Raw genomic sequence first — 21,168 nt, forward strand, 5'->3', positions numbered from 1 at the left:
GCAATATAATAATAATTTAAAAAAAAAATTGTATAATCCCAATTTAAATTTTAAAACTTATTAGAGTTACATATCCAGTTTCGAAATTTTCTCTTCACATCATGTTATCTCCACAGCAGAGTTTGAGGAGTGGAAATCCATTTCCACCGTTAGCTCTTAGTTGGAGCCAATGCTTTTGGTTGGAGACGAACATTTCGGATGGCAGCTGAGTGTCCTGGGCACTCGCATCCTCTGTGGATTAAAGAGAAAGCGGTGAGAATAAGGGTAAATCCTTAGCAGGAAAATTACTTACGCGACTTCTTGTCGAATTTGGGGGAATGTGTAATGGAAATGATGTCTTCCGGCTTGCGAAGTAGAATCTTGCCAACGCCTTTGCACATGCGGAGCACCTCATGGTTGCTCAGCTTGTCCAGCTGCTGCTCATCCAGCAGAGTACAGCTCAGAATCCATTCGCGGACATCATCAAAATCATTTAACAGACGCAGTGCACCATTGACACTAAAGCGAATGCGTTTCTGGTAGATAAAATCCAGCCACGCCTCGCAGATGAGCTTCAGTATGAGCTTGAGTATGACAATGTCCTTGGTGGCCCGTATGCTGGGCAGGAAGATCTCGTCCAGCACATAGCCCACATACAGGCTCTTCTCCTCGTCGTTGTAGACACTCCTCTGCCAATGGCTGGCGGCGGGAAAGCAAAGTGTAAAGTTGGCCAAGCTCTGGACGCGGCAGACCGCTGACAATATCTGAACACATTCATCGGTAGTTTTCTGGAAGGAAATGCAAGGATTAGAGAGTGTTTAAATAGCTAAATGTTATATATTTTAGTTTTTAATATGGAATATTTATTTAGTAATTTAAATAGTGACAGAGGATATCCGCTACAATTAAGAAGTTATAATTTCTGATTGAAATAAGAAAATAATTTGTTTACTATGCGTATGTGTAATTTACAGTGCGTATGAATTATCTAAATGTACTTTAGTATAATACTTTTAATATAATTAAAAGAATAAAGTTCACTTAACACTCCTAACTTGTTTCATATTTATTTATTATTTATATAAATCTATATTTAATTATTTGTAGTCTTTTAATAAATGTGCAGTAGCTTTGATTGCCCAAAATAAAAGTTGAATGGAATATTTAATTTAATTCCTTTGTTTATTCCTTCCATTTCTTTGTTTATTTGTATATTCATTTTTTTTTTATTTACTCACTATGTATTTATCTGCCTTTATTTATTATTATTTTATTCGATTCACTGAAAGTAAGCTTACCTTGAGCAGATCAATGTTGTTGGTGGATTCGGTGATCAGCTTGGTGCGCAATGCGACACACACCAACATCAGAATATCACTCAAATCGGCAGTGAGTTTGGGCAGTTTAAAAGTGGTAAAGACACTCAGACAGAGCTTCACATCGTGTTCCAGTATTTGAAAGAAACGATCCATTTTCCATTCGCAACACAGCAACTTCGCCTGCTCGGTGACCCAAAGACGCATCGAGTGCACGGAATGATCTGAAATGGAAAAGTGGGTAAGCCTCAGCTTGGGAATATAAAATAAAATAAAATAAAATGCATGTTGTATTAAATAAATTAGCTACTAGAAAAGTGGTGAAAACACGACAAATTAAAAATAAAATAAATAGTTAAGAAAATTATTCGGTTCATTAGCACTAAGTTATTATACTCTTATACCCTGTAGAACTAGTATTACTCACCCATCCTATGGAGTATGGGAATCTGTTCGGCAACCGGCAACAGGCTGGAATTGTTGTGCACATCCGTGTTGGAGAAGTACTGATTACTCAGGCTGACCAGGTTGGAGAAGACACTGATCCACACAGTTCCCGTAGGAGTACCATGTTCCTAATAATAAATATCTAAATAGTATTAAAGCGCTCACTTGAAATTGAGTCTTACATTCTTGGGAGCATCGCGATATTGCTCGACGACCTGTTGAACGAGACGCTTGGGATTATTCGATGATATGAGAGTCAAGCGAAAAAATTGATCCCAAATATTATTGCACATAAATCCAGTCAGAATTTCGCCAATGCCACGCAATGTGGAGTAGACAGGTTCGGGAATATCTGAATAAAAGAGAAAGCTCTTAGTAAATATAAAATATATTATATGTTAGTAAATTTACCATTAACATTCTGATGATAAAGCCAACAGCGTATGGAATCGATGTGGGTGAGATTGTAGCAGGACATGGGAGTGTCTATCCACCAGAGCAGTATGTGATCCAGAATAATGCCCACATAGGACCAAAGTAGACGCAATCCACGCACAATGTAGACATTCATATCGATCTCAGCTGCCTTCCGATTGTCTTCAATATAAATCACTTTTAATACTTAGACAAAAATTTTCAAATAATAAATTGCTTATAAATTTTATTTAAATTTCATAATTTAATACTTTTTTTTTTGAATTTTTTCAGAAAAATTAAAAATTTGTGTTATTTTCTAGTTTTATTATAACATTTTCAAATTTCTTTAGCATTTGAAATCATTTTTGATATTTTTATAATTTGAAGGTTTTTTAGATATTCTAAAATTTTTATAATTTGCTTAAAAATTTCTGCAAAAATTCCGCCAACATAACAAAAATATATCGTAATACACGAAGTCAAAAATTTTTTATAATTTGATTATAGTTGAAAAATTATAAATACGTGTTAAAATATAAATTTTAAATAAAACTTTTAGTTGATTTATTATTATGTAAATTTAAAATAAATATAAATAAACTTATTTTTTTCACTTGTAACAGTTTCGCACAGTACTTACCAAATATAGTTGGACATATTTCCGTGGCCTTCGCTATGAGTTGGGCTATAAAAATGCGTTCCTTTTGCAGAAAACTCTCAGTGTGTTTGCAGCGCAGACTCTGAGGATCTTGGCCCTCAACTGCTGGCTCCGCTCCAGCTTCGCCCAATGCATTGTAATCCTGGGCAGAATCACAATACGGCTGATAATCGCCGGCTGCAAAGGAGATGTTGAGAGTGCGCAGTATCTCCAGGCTGGAGGATGTGGACTCATCGTTATGCTGCTGCTGATGCTCTCGCCAGGCATCCTGCTCTCCCATGTTGAACAGCCCGAAAACCAAATCCAGAGCATTCTGTTCCACCCTCGTTTGAGCCACATACTACAAATTCACAACGAAAGACAGAAGACACACTAAAAACAAATTGAAATTATGATAAAAATGCGAACTAACCTGAAGCACAAATCCAAAGTCAATGTTCTTCAGGGACATCAACAGAGCTGGATACATGTTGCTGCAGACATTGGCGTGCATCTCCTCCTTGCACTTGCCACTCAACTTTGGCTCCATCTCCAGCTCCGTCTGTGCATCTTGCTCCGGCGGCAGCTGTGATTGCTCCTGCTTTATCCTCTGATCCTGCGTAGCATTCACATTACGGCAACGATTGTAGAGTTGGGTAATATGAAGCGCCCAGTTAAGCCACATCTCGGACTGCATCGACTTGCGGAGCAGCAGACTCAGCTGCAAGAGGGGAACCAGTTAAATAAATCATAATCAATAAATCGTAATCAAAAAAAAAAAAAAAAATTTTACATATTCTAATATTATCGGCCTAAAAACTAAAAATACTCACAAAATAATAATAAAAAAACAATTGAGAAAACCAACGCTTTTTTAATAAAATTGAACCAACATTTTTAAATTTTCAAAAAAAATTTAAAATATGATTATACAAATGTTAAGCTATTTTTATATCGCGTCAATACAAATATATTCGTAATATAATATATGACAATTAATAAACCAAAAATTAAGTATTTGGGACTATGACTAGAAAATAATAAAATAATACATTATAGTTGAATCATTAACTAAATTTAGGATCTTTAAAAAATTTGCAAATATTTTTAATCAACAATTTGATTGGCTTACAAAATATAAAAAAAAATAAAAACAAAGTAAAATAGAATAAATAAAAAAGCACTGTAAAAATAATTTTGGTTTATTAATGGACTACAATATTCAAATTTTTAAGATTGTTAGAAAGAGAAAGAGCCGGAATAAAAATATAAAAAAAAATATATTAAACAGAATATAAAATAATAAAGGTTTTAATAAATTTATCAAATGCTCAAATTTCGAAAATTTTACTGTATAAGAGTCCTGGTAGTCATAATTACTGTACTCACTGTACGCTTGAGCACAAAAGTCAGTTGACAGAATCGTCGATCGTTGAGTTCCATGATCAGATTAAACTTGCGCATGAGGAGCGCATTATAGGGACTCCGTTTGATCTTCTTGGAGAGGGACTGAAAGTCGGCATTCTTCGTCTCGTCCTTGAGACTCCAATAGAGCTCCACCACATGCTCGCACTCCTCCAAAATGGTATCCTAAGAGGCGTGACTATAGTATACAAAAGATATCACCAAAAATGGAACTTACATGTTCACTGAAAATGGCCGAGTTGACATCGATCACAATCCGCTTTGTGATGCGTCGCAGCTCCAGGCCAAGATTACCAATTTCCGCGAACGTGTGCATTGGCTGCGATTTGTTCCGGCAGTACCATTTTGGTGTCGTGCTCATTTTCGGAATAGTCCTCTCTCTCACTCACTCACCTACTACCTCTCTCTCTCTCTCCCTCTCTCTCGCACACTGCAACCCGGAACCAATCACCTGCCCCTCAGTAAATCGCTTTTTAATTATTTTGTGTCTTCCTGGCACGCATTCGCCTCACGTCCTTTTTTCCGTATTTCCTGTGTCTTGTCTGTGTTATCAAATGCAAATTTCGCCAGCTGTTTAATCGATGCCAGGACGCAACCCCACATCGCCTAGCAACGCACGCATGTTGCCACATGTGGCAGCCTTTGGCAAAGGTCTCCCAAAAACTTTGCCTCCTTCAAGCCAAAACGGTGTCTAGTCATTAAAGCAACATTGACAGACAATCATCAGTGTACCCTACGTGCCGCAGGCAGAGTCCATCAGTTCATCACATAAACTACATTTCGGAATCAAAGCCCAGTAATACATACTTTCTTAACAAATACATGATTAAGTCAAGGTATGGTAAAAGTGGACAGTGATCGAAAAAAATAAAAAATGTTAAGTAAATTAAATTTTGATGCAAAATCAAATTAGAGACCAAATAATGAAAAAATTGGTATTCCGCAAGGAAATCGGTTAAGTTTTGACAGAGTTATGCAATTTTAAAATTTCTGCAAAAGTTTCAAGGGTAATAGTATGGTAAAATTGGACAGTGATCGGAAAAAGCAAAATTTTTTAAGTAAATTAAATTTTGATGCAAAATCAAATTAGAGGCCAAATAATGAAAAAATTGGTATTCCGCAAGTAAATCGGCTAAGTTTTGACAGAGTTATGCAAGTTTGAAATTTGTGCAAAAGTGTCAAGGGTAAGGTATGGAAGAAGTATAGTACAGTGATCGAAAAAAACAAAATTTTTTAGGTAAATTAAATTTTGATGCAAAATCAAATTAGAGACCAAATTATGAAAAAATTGGTATTCCGCAAGGAAATCGGTTAAGTTTTGACAGAGTTATGCAAGTTTGAAATTTCTGCAAAAGTGTCAAGGGTAAGGTATGGAAAAGGTATAGTAAAATTGGACAGTGATCGAAAAAACAAAATTTTTAGGTAAATTAAATTTTGATGCAAAATCAAATTAGAGGCCAAATAATGAAAAATTGGTATTCCGCAAGGAAATCAGTTAAGTTTTGACAGAGTTATGCAAGTTTCAAATTTCTGCAAAAGTGTCAAGGGAAAGAAAGGAAAAGGTATAGTAAAATTGGACAGTGATCGAAAAAACAAAATTTTTTAGGTAAATTAAATTTTGATGCAAAATCAAATTAGAGACCAAATTATGAAAAAATTGGTATTCCGCAAGGAAATCGGTTAAGTTTTGACAGAGTTATGCAAGTTTCAAATTTCTGCAAAAGTGTCAAGGGTAAGGTATGGAAAAGGTATAGTAAAATTGGACAGTGATCGAAAAAAACAAAATTTTTTAGGTAAATTAAATTTTGATGCAAAATCAAATTAGAGGCCAAATAATGAAAAAATTGGTATTCCGCAAGGAAATCGGTTAAGTTTTGACAGAGTTATGCAAGTTTCAAATTTCTGCAAAAGTGTCAAGGGGAAAGAAAGGGAAAAGGTATAGTAAAATTGGACAGTGATCGAAAAAAACAAAATTTTTTAGGTAAATTAAATTTTGATGCAAAATCAAATTAGAGACCAAATAATGAAAAAATTGGTATTCCGCAAGTAAATCGGTTAAGTTTCGACAGAGTTATGCAAGTTTGAAATTTCTGAAAAGTGTCAAGGGGAAGGTATGGTAAAATTGGACAGTGATCGAAAAAAACAAAAATTTTTTAATTAATTAAAATTTTGATGCAGATTCAAATAAAAGGACAAACAACGAAAAAATTTATATACCGCATGTAAATCAGCTAAGTTTTGACAAAGTTATGTGACCTCAAAGACTTCATGATATTTTAAGTACGATAAAGTGTTGTGGACAAGGTACAAAAACAATACCATTTATTTTAGTACGAAATGTGTACAAATTTCACATGGTAGGCTAGTTTTTTTGAGTAAACTGAGTAGTAATAACTATAACAATGTAATGCAAAGCAACAGAGTCTTAAGGATTGTAAGACCGAGTGTAGCGCATTTTCGACTAAAACAAACGCATCTAATTTTCGGAGTAATTTCCCCATTATAAATGAACAGTTGCAAAAGAGAGTTCAATGAAGTAATACAATAATCACGGCAAGTTTATTGATATATGTATGTGTGGCTATAGATAAGTTTGATTTGATTTTATATATGTGTATAATATATTTTGTGTAGTATTTCATTTTCTTGAATAAACGAGCTGTAAATATTCAACACATTCTTTTCTCGCTTGTTTTGTTTGTTTGTTTGTGTTATATCATTATCAACTATGCTTATTTCTCTCATTATCATCATCATAATCATCATCGTCTTCATCTATACACATCAACATCATCTGGTTTTGTTTTGCTATCACATTGAATTGTTACATTTATAGTAGTAGTTGCTCTTGCTGCATTGTTGCCTGCTTAAAATCTTTAAAACATTATTTAAACTTCATCTGAAACATATAGGTATACAACTGTATCTTTATCTGTATCTGTATCTGAATTTGTATCTGTATCTGTGTGTGTGTATCTGTGGGTTATGCTTGTGTTCTCTTGTGTTGTGTGGTGTACAAAACTAAAATGTTAAACATTTGCTGAACATTAAACGAACTGATCCGTCATATAATCATAATAAAATTATTGCGCCATTACGTTTACACAAATTACATTTAAAATTGCTTGCGCTTTTTTCTTTTTTTTGTAACTACACACTAAAGTTTAGTGGTTGTTGCTTAGTTCCTTATTCTCTCTCTCTCACTTTCTCTCTATCGTTCTTCATCCTTTTTCTTTTTTTGATTTTCGGTTGATTTTTCTTTCTTTACGATACTGTTTAAAATATAGAAATAATATGTGTATACATATAGGTATAATATATATGCTTCATCTGTTTCACGTAGTGTAAAATATATGTATAACGTATTTGTATATATATAGATTGATTTATATATATATATATATATCTGTATAGAGATTTTCTATGTCTATGCTTAGGCCTATCCACGCTTCGTTTTGCTTCGCTTAACCCTCTGTAGTAGTTGTTGTTGTAGTAGTACAATTAGTAGTAGTAGTAGTAGTAGTATCCTGCAGCTCTTCAAGAGTTGGAATATCGTCTTGTAGTTTCAGCACTTGCAACCTTGGGTTATAGTGCCCGGCTAAATAATATGTATCATTGTTATCGTATATGGTTTGATATTGCTTCGAGTCAGCTCCAAACTTGTCAACGTAGCTAACAAACTGCAGCACCTCGCAACGATGTGAAATTGTCTGCACATCGTTCTCATCCTCATGTGGCGATTCAAATAAAGCACCCTGTAAACAGAAGGTTTAATTAGTAATATAGTTATTATTAAGCTTAACGGAGTGATTTGATTTACCGGATATTTGAGGTTTGGACAGCCCGTGGTCTCCTCCGGATGATAGAACCACGCCACACGCACCACTCTATTGCCCGCGGTGGTCTCCCACATGGACTCGATGCGTCCAATGTAGGGACGATCCGGTCTACCCGTTGATAGAAATACTGCACAGTCCCCGACCTGGAATATAAAGTATATTTTATTGAAATTTCTATAAGAAGTGCTGTTGAATTTGTGGTACTTGTGTTTACTTACCGTTATAGTCTCCTTGCCCCTTTTGATTGTTTTGTAGAATTGCTTTCTGGCACGCCCCTTGACGCCTGCCTTGCGGTAGGCGGTTCCAAACCAACCCCACAGCTGCCGTTCCGGCAGAAAGGCTGCAATCTTGCTGCTGCCCTTGGAGTTGTTGTGCTCGACCAGATCGTCGCCCTTGACCTAAAAGAAAGAGACACACAATTGTAGATTAAAAATGATTTTTAAATTCTAAAAAAAAATTAATGAAGTAAATGAGAAATGTGCATTGCAAAGTAAGTAAAAAATGCACAGAATTGTGAATTAGAAAGCATTTTAAACATTTTAAAAAAAATTAACAAAGTAAAAGAGAAATGTGCATTTAAAATTTAACTGTAATGATTATAAATTATAATAAGAAATTTTATTGTATCTATAATTGAATAAATAATTATTGTTTATTTTTTTAAAAAAAGTTGAAGTCAAGTAATTACTTTAAATTTTTTAATTTAGAAGTAATACAATAATCCATTATTACATTTGTATAATAATGTATATATTTTGTATTCAAATCAAAAGTTAGATTTTAAACTGAGTTAGTTAAAGAAAGATGCAATTGTAATTTTCTCATTCATCCAGTTAAACTTGTAACTCTTATTCAAAATCTCTAACCACTAGACCTTACCTCATCGGATACCTCGGACATAAGGTTTGACGTGGTCTCCTCCTCCATGTCCAGTTGCTCCGCCTTCACCTTAACTTCGACCTTGACGCGTTGCGCTGCCGGCGCCGCAGTTGCAAGTTCCTCTGCTACTGTCGCTGCCGGCAACTCTGGCTGCTCTGCATCCAGCGTCGTTGTCAAATATTCCTGAGCCGACGGTTCAGCCTCTTCGCTGTCATTCTTTCGATGATGCTTCTTATGCTTCTTGCGCTTCTTATGCTTGTGATGCTTTCGATTGCCATCGTCCAGACAGTTGCCATCTCCAGGTGCTGCCACCTGTCCGCCGTCCTCGTTCTGAAAGCCATTAGACTCTACGGATTGGCCAATGCCATTCTGTGCCTTGGACAGCTTCTTTAGGCTCTTCTTAAGCCGCTTCTTCTCGCTGCGCTGCGTAAACAGTTCCATGGTGGCGGCCAATGAAGTTGTGTTATCGCTGCTCATACTGAATCCATGATGACTGTGAGGCGTCGTCTCATCACCAGCTTGGGATGTGGTTGTCTGCTCCGGTGCACTGCCTGCTCCACTGTCGCCACTTCGCATCGCGCCACGCTTCTGTTTGCCTACAGAGTAAAGGGGATTATCGTTGTACTCTGTATCGTGGTCGTGGACGGGAACGGGAATCAGGGGGAAAACGAAAAAAAAACAACAGAGATAAATAAAGAGATCCCACACAGAAAGCATAGAAAAAAAGAGTCGCAAATTGGGATAATGCGTAGGTAATGAAACCGCAATTTGTTTCGGCTTATAAAAAGTCAAAGATTGCTCAACAAATGTTGATTTCATTTTCCAAATAAATGCAAAATTCAAATCATTGGCAATAAATATAACAAACATTTTCGTTTTGCCATTAAATTTTTATAGTAAAAACTTAAGTTTATCTGGCATTGATATTTAAATATTTGGAATATCACAATACAAAATGATAAGTTGTAATTTATACCAACATTGTTAATGCCAAGTTTTAATTACAAATATGCATTAAAAGTAATGTAATTATTGTTTGTGATGTAATGTAGTATGAATGTTTCTGTCGCACCTGCAATGGGATAATTGCTGAGGAGTAGACGTATGTTTTTCAAGCGGATCCTGCCGCTGTCGCCGTCATCAAACTCCACGCTAACAAAGTCCTGAGGCGAAGTTGTCACCGCTGACGTGGCTGGAGGATTTGCATCCTCCGTTGCTTCCGACTCGATGGCACGACCCGGATAGAGGCATCTGTATTGTTGACTCCAATAAGCGCATAAACGCGTGCCCACGGGCACACAATCCACACTCTTTGGCTTCACCTCGAGTATCTGTGGATGAAGAAAGAATTGGAATATTTTTGTTAAATTAGGTGAAACAAAAAATAAATATTAGGAATCAGAAGAAAACAAAAAATCAAGCCAAAAATAGAAAATTCAATCAGTAAAAATATAGCTAATTAATATACAAAAAAATAGTATCTTTGTTTTTTTTCTATTTTTTAAATAATACAAAAATTACAAAAATATACAATAAATTTTAAATGGTTCTTAATAGCTGTTACAATAAAATGATACTACTATTTTGTGGTTTCTTTTTTTTTTGAGTATTTCTGAAAATGTGTAAAAGCCGAAAAAAAAAGATTCTTAAATTATGCGATCTTTAATAGATAGTTTTAAGTTTGGATTTTTCCTATTATTGCAATAAAATCGTTTTTTTACTCAATCATTTCCTCAGTTTATAGACTAAAAACTTTGGTTTCCTAATTTTTATGACCTGATTACAAGTTTCCTAGTACTGTGCTCCTGCTATTATCCCCTAATATAATATCTCATAATGATTATAAAATTAGTTATATAAATAGGTATAGCGTGGAGGATCTGTCAAACCCACCGTATCCTTGAGTATATCCTCGCGTGACATCACATGCGATTTGTTGCCTCGCTCGCCATCCAGCGTGATGGCATAAACATCTGGTGGACGCAGTGGTTTCATCACTCCCGCATAGAACAGTCCTCCCATATCGGTGAGGACACGTGTCTCGTCCCGATACAGATGCTCGCTGGTCAACTGCAGTTCCGCATCCGCGGCGCTGAGTCGTCGCTTGGCTTCGGTGGCCATTTGAGCATCTGCCGCATTTGCTTTCAGCTTGCGCTCCTTGCGTGCCGCGGACTTTGTGCTGCCTGAGTGTGAGTGTGAGTGCTTGTGCGAGGAGCTGGAAGAACTGGAGGAGGTAATTGGTGCAGCAGCGACGGCGGCGTCCAGAGCACTCGGTTCCAGACGCACAAACGACGACGATGTGCTCGGCGAGCTGTTGCTCGGCAAGGTACTGAGCTCCTGTGCCTGTGTACTGGGCGGAGGCGGTGGAAACGAGTGCGTCTTCTCCGGGAAACGCAAGAAACTCGAAGCCTGCAGATTTCCACTCGAGAATTTGGGGAATTTATAATCCCGCAGAGGTGAAGCGGTCCTGGGGAGTAAGAGAGAAATACTTGTGAGTTAAAATGTATAACATTTGTTAATCATTGACAAGGGGGCGGCTACAGTCGAGCACGCTCGACAGTAGGATACCCTGTGCCCAGATACCTTGTACTAAAAGTTGATTTTCAACCGATTGCTCCTATGACAGCTATATGAACCAAATTTGGTCAGGATGTATAACACTAGCTTAAATGCATATTATATCAGTTTGGTTTAGATATCTCAAAAATCAAAAATCTTTTTTATACTAAAATTTGATTTTCGACTGAGCATCTGTATGGCAGCTCTATGATATAGTGGTCCGATTTGAAACAAATTTGGTCAGGATGTATAATACCAGGCCAGATGCATATTCTATTAGTTTGGTTCGGATATATCAGCAAACAAAAAACATTTTCATACTAAAACTTTATTTTCGACCTATTGTTCCTATGGCAGCTATATGATATAGTGGTCCGATCCAAAAATAAAAACAAACATGATCTGCGTACGGTATCCAGGAAACTACATGCCAAGTTTGAAGTCCTTAGCTCTAATAGACTCCGAGTTCGACGCGATCAAATAAAACGGACAGACGGACAGACAGACGGACGGACAGACAGACGGACGGACAGACAGACAGACGGACAGTCAGGCTTTTCTGTCCATTTTTAATGGGTATACAAGGAATACAAATTATAGTCTACTCACCCCAGGACACTGGACAACGTGGAGCTGAGCGTCAACTGCGGCTGATGGATGGGCGTCGACGTCTGTTGCATTGGCAGCGTCTGTTGGAGCTGTTGCAACTGTTGCAATTGCTGCAATTGTTGCAGCTGCTTGGAGCACTTCTTCTTCTTCTTGTGCTTGGAAATCTCGTCGAGCTTTCGCTTCTTCTTGCGATACTGTCGTGTTATGTCCGCTAAACGCATTCGCATGCTGTTGTCCATGATGCTAAACACCTCCTGGCCAAATCTCTGCGCATAACTGGGATCTATGGTGTGCAGCGCGCTTCTCAGCTCCGATTGCAGCTCCTCATCCTGCAGCTCTGGCTCCTCCGGCTCTTGTTGCTGTTGCTGTTGTTGTTGTCGACTTGTGCTGTGACGTCGCTTCTTCTTGCTCTTCTTGCTGCAACGCGAGGATTTGCGACTGTCGCCGCCAACCAAACTGGACTTGGAATGTTTGTGCTTCTTGCGCTTCACGGGCGTCAATTCGACCGGAGTGCCAGTCGCGGATGCAGCTGCACTGGACGTTGTGGGCAACTCAATGCCTTGCATGGATGGAAATGTGGGTGAACTGCGAGTCGTCGCTGGCGGCGTGGGAGTGCGTGAGGTGGGCGTGGCAAACAGACTGCTACCCTGCACCTCCTCCTCCTCCTGTATGCGCTGCTCGGCCAAAGCACAGAGCAACTTTAAGCCGCCCAGCGGCTCCGATTGCGTCCGCTCCACATCCAGCAGCGGCGTGGACTCCAGCTGAGTCATCTGAGCGGGCTCCGACATGGTCATGGCCATGGAGTGGGGCATGGGCAATGGCTGTGGCGGCACCAACGCCTCACAGTGCTCCATGGGCTCCTGTTTGACCCGCAACAAGGGTGTGCTATTGGTGCTGATGTTGGAGAGCAGCACCAGACCCGTCAGATCCTCAGGCGTTGTCTGTTGTGTGGGCAGCTGCTCCAGCTGTGCTCCGACTCCTGCTCCAGTTACTGCTCCCGTTCCTACTCCTATTCCTGCTCCTACTCCCGTTCCTACTCCTGTTCCCACTCCTATTCCCGCTCCTGCTGCTGCACTGGCACTGTATATGTCACTGGGACTCGTTTGGGTATGGCACTCATTCGGTTGATTGGCGTTTGCTTCACTCGCGCCCGCTGGCTTCGTCAGCTCCAGCGGCAACTGGGATTCCTGCACTTCCTGCGTCGTCGCTTTAAGCGGACACGAAGAGTTCTCATCCTCGCTGCAGACGGGCGTATCCGTTTGTATATTTACATCCTGCATTTGGGGCAACAACAACGAGTTGCCGCCCGCCAATCTCGGCGGTGTCTGCGGCGTCAACGGTGCATGCAACTTATAGTTGAGCGCCGTCTCATCGCAGTGGGTTGTGGGTTCAGTTGTTGTTGCCGCCGCTGCTGATGCTGCACTGCCTCCATGCATGGATAGATTGAGTAGTGTGGGCGTCGGCGTTGTAGGCGCCGTCTGGAAGAGTATTTGATGCGGCGTCAACTGGGAGGCATTCGGTTCCATTGTAGCCGATGTGGGCGGCGTGGGCAGACGCATTAGATTCAGTGCCTGTTGCTCTGACTCACGCGACGCTTCCGGCAGCGGCAGTGGCAACGGCAACGGCAGCGGCAAAGGTTGCGTCACCGCATAATCCTCCAGCTTCAGCGCCGTCGGCGGCAGCAGCAAGGAGTTCATGGGCAACGCCGGCTTCGGCGTCTGCGTCGGCAAGCTGAGGAAACGCGAGGAGCTGGAGGAGCTGAGACTGCTCAGGCTACTTAGACTGCTGCTTGTGCTGCTGGTGACACCGGCTCCCAGCCCGGATGCAGCCAGGCTCAGATTGATGCTGGAATTCGTGGTCGTTGTGCTGCTCGTCTGTTGATTGCTGTGCTGGCACAGCGTTGAGCTTCCTCCCGTCGCCGTCGCCGTTGCCGCCGCTGCCAGATACAGCTGCAATGTGGATGCATACGAGGGCGTGGCGCCCAACGTGTTGTGGGCGCCCAACGTGGAGTGTGCACCCATCGAGGGAAAGATAAAATTGGACGACGCTGGCGACGACGCTGCACCCGCTGCCGTCGCCTGTGGAATATAGGCCGAGGGCCAAACAAACGCCGCTGCCGCCGCCGCCTGCTGGAACGGATCTGTGGGCGTTAAGAGGGGAAAATTTGATATGCCTGTCGAGTTCGAGTTTCGAGTTCGAGTTTCGGTTTGCAATTCACAATATTTGTTTGGTTTTTGTATTTTTTTTTTTTTAAAGGATTTCGAGTTGGGAGGGAAGAAAAGCGGAGTTATAAAAGCATGAATTAGTTTTGTTTCCAAATTAAGTTAACTTACGAATAATACAAAGAGAATGAGATAAGCATTAGTTATGATCAGAGAACCGCAAAATAAAATTGCAATATCATCAATATTTTTTAAAATTAATTATGTTCATTAGTAAACTAATAGTATTTTTTCAATTTATTTAAAATGTCACTAAATAATAATGAAACTTCTGTTTAAATTGAATTATCACATTTTTCTTATTTTATATTAAGCTATAAAAAACAAGTGCTATTCTTGAATTTTTATTTACTTGTTAACTTTAACCGAAAAACTCAAATAAATTTGTTTTTTGTTAAGCAAATGTTAAGAAGTGTATCTTTTATATTTTCTTTACTAAAAACGATTATAAAAATCCTCGGATAATACTGCAATGCATTGGAGAAAACAAATTTGTGAAAGTTTTATGAAATCATTTTCCAAATGTGACTTGTACGATCGTTAATAAAGGTCCTTTTTGGTTACACCAGATAAAGGGTATTGTGATATAAATTAATACATTTGTAATACACTACATGTTTCAAAAGATATTAAAATTTGACTATTATTTCTTTTTTTTTTAATTATTTACTTATGATTTTGAATACAAAAAATAAAAAAGGAGTTGACTTTTAAATTAAAATTATTAATTGGCGATATTTTAATTAATTTAAAAATTATTTACCACTTTAAATACATTTTCATATTTTGTTCAACATATTATTTAATTACAGATATTTTCGGTTTCTGAATATGATAAATGATTCATGAGTATAATGGCGCGTACTTAGATGACAAAGAGACAAACACAAAGAGAGAAAGATAGAGAGAAAGAAAGAGAGAGTTAGAAGAGAAGTGAGACTTACCGAGCGCTGCTGGAGTCGCCGGGAGCAGCACCACCTGACCTCGACTGGCCTCGCGAGAGTATTGCAAACCCACCGTAGCGGGCGACATGGAAATCACTGATTCAATGGGCAATGCATCTACAAAACAAAAGCCAACAAAATCAACATAAATAAATAAATGCAAATCGAATTTGGAAGAAAAGGGGGAAAAAGAGGGGAAGTAAAAGAATAAGAAGCACATGCAGACTGCAATCAGCACTGAAACTCACTTGGATATTGCCAAAAAGTCGACGGTGCTCGATTGATGCCCGCTGCACTCAAAGCTAATTCCTCGGCGGTTGCCGTTCCCGTTGTCATCAGATCCCCGTTGCCCGTGAAATACAGATTACCGCAACTGGTGGCACCTGCAATAATGGAACAGATAAATACACAACATTAGTCATTAGTCTAGTCAGCAGTCGTTAGTCTATTCGCTAGTGATACGAATTTTCAGCAATAATAATAATAAAGGCACAAAGGGAATAATATACAATAATAATCACTAGGCAACTCGTAGCTGGCTGCTTAAAAAAAGAAGAACAAAAATTAATTATTTTAAATAATTTAATCAGAGAAGGAATAAAATACATACTTTCTCCCTATTTTAGATTTCCTATAAATGCTTGTACTTTGAACATATTCCTTATTTAAATATTTAGTTTTGTTTTCTTGCTTTTATTATTTTTTTTATTTATTTAAAATATTTTATTATTTTCCATACGTCTTTCCTTTTTATACCGGTTACTTAACAAATAATTTAAAATTACAAATGGGTGTACTCTCAATATATGTCTTATTTAAATATACACATTTTTGGTTCATTTCTTTCATTATTATTTTTTTAATTAGTTTTTATAACTTTTATACTGGGTTTTTCTGGTCTATGTTGTTGTAATTCTTACTAAGAAATAAATATATACATATATTGTAATTTATATTTAATATACTTGTTTAATTAAAATTGCAGCAACTGGTGGCACCTGTGATAATACTATAAATTTCACACAATATCACTAGTATATAAATTAAATGTACTTTTTTAGTTGGTATGCATTGCAGGCACAAAGTTTGCAACTTTTCGACTCGAAGTTCAATTATTTAATAAACTTTTTGTTTTGCACCGCAGCTATACATGAAAACTACCTATGTGTCAATGTATGTGTGTAAGTGAGAGAGAAAGAGAGAGAGAGAAAGAGCTGTGTGTGTGTATACGTAAAATATTGCAATGTCCTTGAACTATGCATTTGGCTACTCCGACCCCGAACCCGACTCCGACGCCCTGTTGACTTGCCACTGCCATAATCCAAGCGACCCACCGACCTATCAACCCCACTGACCCACAGTGGTAAAGAGACATAAATTAAGTTATACTAACTAAAACTTTTAAAGCTCAAAAAATTGTTTATTTTACAATATAATCAATTACCACTTTTCGGCATTTTTTCGGTAATTTAACAAATATTTTGCATTAATTTAAAAATAAATTTAAAACAAGTTTTCTATGATTCAATTTTACCTTTAAAAAAATATATGTAAGAATAAAATAAAAAAATGTCTTTACTACTTTCGATGATATTTTTTTAATTTAAGCTAATGTAGGCTGTTTTCCCCACTGTGCGACCGACCCGCAAGGAACATCCCTTAGTCAGTGGCTGAATAATTTTACAGAAATTCGATTAAAGCGTACACAACTCACTAATTGCATTACATTATGGGACTATTAAGGACCTCAGATTGATGTTCTCTCAACAGCGAATGCAATTAGCGTTAAAGTTCTATTTTTTGAGACCAAGATGTACTATATGGTATATATTTACTACTGCAGCCAGTTGGTATATAAAAATAGAATCCGTACAGGCGTTGAGGGGCGACTTTACCATATGGTCGCATACCCAAACCACTTACGCGTGTCATATTGCTTTGGCAATCGTCCTGTTTTCCGCCTCGAATCGACTAGGACTCGGGACTCAGCATGAGCATCCCTTGCCAACAAGTTACCCTCAACCACAGCATCTGGCTCAGCCTCAGGCTGTGAATCTATGCTCCCCTCATCCACATCCTTCGGCACTTCCTGCAACGCCAACGCACCACCTTCAACTTGTACCTTGTACAAGGACAACTCAACACGCACCCACGACCAGCAAAAAAAAAAAAATATAATAAAGCAAACTACCTATGAGTAATCCATCTTTAGATCTACGCCACTTTGTACACCCTGTACATAAAAAATACAAAAGGTATATAAAGTTTGTAAAAATTGAGAAACATAAAATAGATTTTTAATAAACGTTACATTAAAAATCGGTTCACAATGGACATGTCCCTATGTCTATCTGTGTATACACCAATATCTTGTAGATTTTAAGAGCTAGATAAACCAAAATTGCTATTTAGACTGATGAAATCAACTGGTTTCGAAAATGAACAATAGACTACTTTTTATATATTTTATTTTTCAAATAAAACAAAAATAATTTGTCGATTTCAGCATTTTTCTGTAATTTTTTTTTATTTCTGGACCCATTTTTAGACAAAAAATTAATGTTTTGACACAAATATCTTAAATTTTTAAAATGTTTCTTAATATTTGGTAACCGTCACATTTAAAAACGAAACGGAAAGAGCTCTTAGAGACAAAAGAGCAAAATTCCGCCTTTTGAAATGATTTCTGTAGTTAAGATTTGCTCCTATAAATGTTATTTCATTTCCCTGCTTTTTACAGCATAAGTACTAGGTCTCCCACAGTCTAGTTCTCTCGACATTAGCATTTCCTACTTGTTAAATACGACGCAAAAAATACCCTAGTTAGTCTATCATAGAAGTAGTTTCAATGAGTTTTTCCCCGCCCTGCATTTTACGTTTCAATCTGAGGGCACAAGTCAGGGCTGTCACAACATCAACAAGAAGAAGAGAGACCGAAGCATCTACATCCTCGTCATATGATTTCTGTCCTGTCAATTTTAAAAGGGGGTGTGTTTATTTCGAAGCCCTTCTACATGGACAACTTGTAAAAGTAAAAGACACCCCTAACTCACTGATGGAATTCTTTTAATATTTGCCGAAATCCTATTAGTGCCATAACAGGCATCGAGTCACAATTATGAGGATAACAATGCCTCGAGGGATCAGACGAGGCACGACGTTGTCCAAGCCAAACAAACAATCACTGGAAAGCACAAAATCTCCGCTCTCAAATTCAATTAGTTGCTAGAATTGGAGATACCCTACCTTACACCGTTTCTTCGAATACTTTGAAGCACTTCTAGGCTATGTACAAGGATATGAGATCTGTTCAAGTGTGAAGTCTTTAAAGGGGATGCTCCACAGCACGGAAATAGATGCAATCAATGTATATACAGTGGTCACTCAACAAATTGAACGCTTATAAATTTATCTTATATAAATAAAATTATATAAATACAGAAAATAAATTTAATAACATAACATTTTAATTCAATTCGTATATAAGAAAAACTATAGATATTATAACAAATTTTCGCCGATCTACGAGTGAAATTCTGTGTTTTAACTATATTATTACAATTACAAATAGTTGCACAAACTGTAATTATTCAGAAATTTATATTTTGCACAAATTAGAAACAGAAAATTTACCTACTTTGCAATAATTAAATTAATTTCGAATATTAAATTGAAAATTTTAATTTTTAAGCAAAATTAAATTGAAAACTTGAATGTCTAAGCAAAATTAAGTCTGACAATTATAAATATTAAAAAAAAAATCAATATAGTATATTATAATTGAACAAATTTTTCATCTTATATTTTTTTTTATGACTTTTTACTAAACTTTTGTTTGGAAACAAAACGATAAAAACCAAGTGGTTCTAATTTGTGAGACTATACTTTAATAAAATGAATAATAGTAATAATAAAGCAGTAATGCTGAATTATTATTATAAAGACTATACTTCAACTGACGACCGAAATTATTGATCTCGTTACTATGATGTATATCCCTGTATACTACTTGACACAGAAATCACTCGTCAAAAAATAATTATATTATTTTAATTAAAATATTCTAATGAAAATGAATAACAAGTAAGTTTAGAAAGAAATTTGAAATCTGGGATAACATTAAATAAGCAAAGTTGTTGCTTGCGAGTGACTACTGTATCTGTGATGAGTCACGTTTCGTCCAGGTTATGAATAAACCACAGACGGAAAAGCAAAACCACGACAAAAATATGGATCTGGTAATGTTTGTCACACTTCTTATAGAAGCATCAGCCAAGAGTGACTGATGGTGGTGATGATACTTGTAATGATGATGTTTATATTGCTTACCCAGATCGGCGACACGTATGCCAAAGCAGTTCATGTCCTTGTTGAGTGGCTGTTGCAGAGGAAGAGTTGATCCGCTGTTGAGTGCCACGTTGTTGGATGCCTCCTGTGGACGTTTCCTGGCCACCGCAATGCCAATGGGCACCGAATTATCTGTAGGAATAACATGGGACATTTTTAAGATATGTTTATGATAATTATAAGGATAGACAACTTACTTGTGCTGCAGCTGGACTTCTCCAGATCGGTTACCTTGGGCGAGGAGGCTTCAATTTTGACCAGTGTAGTTAAAGTGGATGCAGACATGGTTTTGGATGTGGCGGAGGCGGTAACCGATGAGGAGGTGACACTGCCCAGGCCAAGGGAGGTGGAAGCGGTTTGCAGGTGATGATGATGTTGTTGTTGATGATGGTGTTGCTGGTGTTGTTGTTGGTGGTGTTGTTGCTGCTGCTGTTGTTGTTGTTGATGGCAATTGTTGGAACTAATCTCAGACACCTGACATGGCTCCCTTTTGATTTGGACAAATGTATACGAGGAGTTTGTCTGCTGATGATGATGTTGTTGCTGTTGTTGCAAGTTGGGCAAAGGCAGCGGCATATAATGCGGCAGCGAGGCGCCACCAAACTGTTCCAAATGCAGCGCATGTCCAGCTGTTCCTGCTGCTCCTCCACCTGCTGCTAATCCTAATCCTAATCCTGTGGCTGCTGTTGTTGTTGCTGTTGTGGCGGGCATTAGAAATGTGGCAGCTGCAACATCCGCGCTGCTGTTGTTTGCCACATTTGCTGCATTAAATGTGGCCATTTGTTGTTGTTGTTATCGTTGTTGTTTTTGTAGGGTATATAGTCTCTATATGGACTCTAGTGTAAAGTTGGCAACATGGGGCATCTTTATGGCCCCCACCATATGATTCACATACAAGTAAGTATATATAAATCTATATCTATATACTTTATATCTGCTACTAAACATCCATTATCATCAACACACACACAGGCACACACACGCACACACAGTCTACATTTTTACGTGTGTGTTTATTTTGTTGCCACAAATTTTCTTTTGGTTGCAACATTTAGCGCGCATTTGTTTGCATATTGTCAACTTGTATGCTTTTTATTATAAATAAATGACATAATCCACGCGCGACGTACGTATGCAACTTGCAATATCTATATACATATATATATATATTTATATATATATATACGTGAGTATGTACAAACTGGACCCGTGCTAGCTTCACTGCGGTGACAGCGGAGGTGTGAAGAAGAGGAAGACGAAGCAGCAGAAGCAGAAGAAGAAGAAGGTGGAGGCGAACGATCCCCACAAAAACGCAAGCGTCGTCGTCGTTGCACAGCGTGTTTAAGATTTTCGCACACACACGTACACAGCGCACAGCGTTCCACCTACAAAATGGCACGCAACTTATACGCGCTTTTTTTGTTTTTGCGAATTAGTAATCCCTGGAAAAAAGTCCACGGGAGACAACAAAAAAGAAGCAACTTCAAGTTTTCACTGTTTGGCAAGTGACAATCGTTTCGATAGTTCAATCTGATATTACTTTCGATA

General features: G+C 37.9%; 2 protein-coding genes across 4 annotated transcripts; both read right to left on the minus strand.

The window, feature by feature from the left end:
• Positions 1-94: 94 nt before the first annotated feature.
• On the minus strand, positions 95-4,985 carry LOC117791400. Its single transcript, XM_034631139.1, has 10 exons — positions 4,439-4,985; positions 4,186-4,386; positions 3,230-3,517; positions 2,800-3,157; positions 2,154-2,339; positions 1,925-2,094; positions 1,723-1,870; positions 1,278-1,519; positions 293-767; positions 95-231 (listed from the first exon to the last, which is right to left on the minus strand). The coding sequence occupies exons 1-10, from the start codon at positions 4,580-4,582 to the stop codon at positions 95-97; spliced, it is 2,349 nt and encodes a 782-aa protein (XP_034487030.1). The 5' UTR covers positions 4,583-4,985.
• Positions 4,986-6,748: 1,763 nt separating this feature from the next.
• LOC117790288 (protein winged eye) lies at positions 6,749-21,131 on the minus strand. Of its 3 annotated transcripts, none has more exons than XM_034629690.1 (11): positions 19,818-21,131; positions 19,603-19,752; positions 15,522-15,656; positions 15,274-15,390; positions 12,108-14,247; positions 10,833-11,406; positions 10,012-10,270; positions 8,940-9,565; positions 8,279-8,458; positions 8,042-8,203; positions 6,749-7,976 (listed from the first exon to the last, which is right to left on the minus strand). In XM_034629690.1, exons 1-11 carry the CDS (start codon positions 20,398-20,400, stop codon positions 7,686-7,688), a joined length of 5,217 nt encoding a protein of 1,738 aa, XP_034485581.1. In that variant the 5' UTR covers positions 20,401-21,131; the 3' UTR covers positions 6,749-7,685. The 3 variants fall into 3 exon arrangements, with proteins under 3 accessions (XP_034485581.1, XP_034485580.1, XP_034485579.1); XM_034629689.1 differs by having other exon boundaries at positions 8,940-9,535; positions 12,108-14,280; XM_034629688.1 differs by having other exon boundaries at positions 12,108-14,280.
• Positions 21,132-21,168: the final 37 nt, after the last annotated feature.

This window comes from Drosophila innubila (assembly GCF_004354385.1).
Source record: "Drosophila innubila isolate TH190305 chromosome 3R unlocalized genomic scaffold, UK_Dinn_1.0 2_E_3R, whole genome shotgun sequence".
Lineage (NCBI taxonomy): Eukaryota > Metazoa > Arthropoda > Insecta > Diptera > Drosophilidae > Drosophila > Drosophila innubila.

Coding starts and splice junctions, on each gene's coding strand:
- LOC117790288 (XM_034629688.1), bottom strand. CDS start 20,400: ATGGCCACATTTAATGCAGCAAATGTGGCAAACAACAGCAGCGCGGAT. Junction 15,391..15,521: donor GACTTTTTGGCAATATCCAA/GTGAGTTTCAGT, acceptor TTTGTTTTGTAG/ATGCATTGCCCATTGAATCA. Junction 14,281..15,273: donor GGCGACTCCAGCAGCGCTCG/GTAAGTCTCACT, acceptor CGAACTCGACAG/GCATATCAAATTTTCCCCTC.
- LOC117791400 (XM_034631139.1), bottom strand. CDS start 4,582: ATGAGCACGACACCAAAATGGTACTGCCGGAACAAATCGCAGCCAATG. Junction 3,518..4,185: donor CTTTTGTGCTCAAGCGTACA/GTGAGTACAGTA, acceptor CCCCTCTTGCAG/CTGAGTCTGCTGCTCCGCAA. Junction 1,520..1,722: donor TCCCATACTCCATAGGATGG/GTGAGTAATACT, acceptor TTTCCATTTCAG/ATCATTCCGTGCACTCGATG.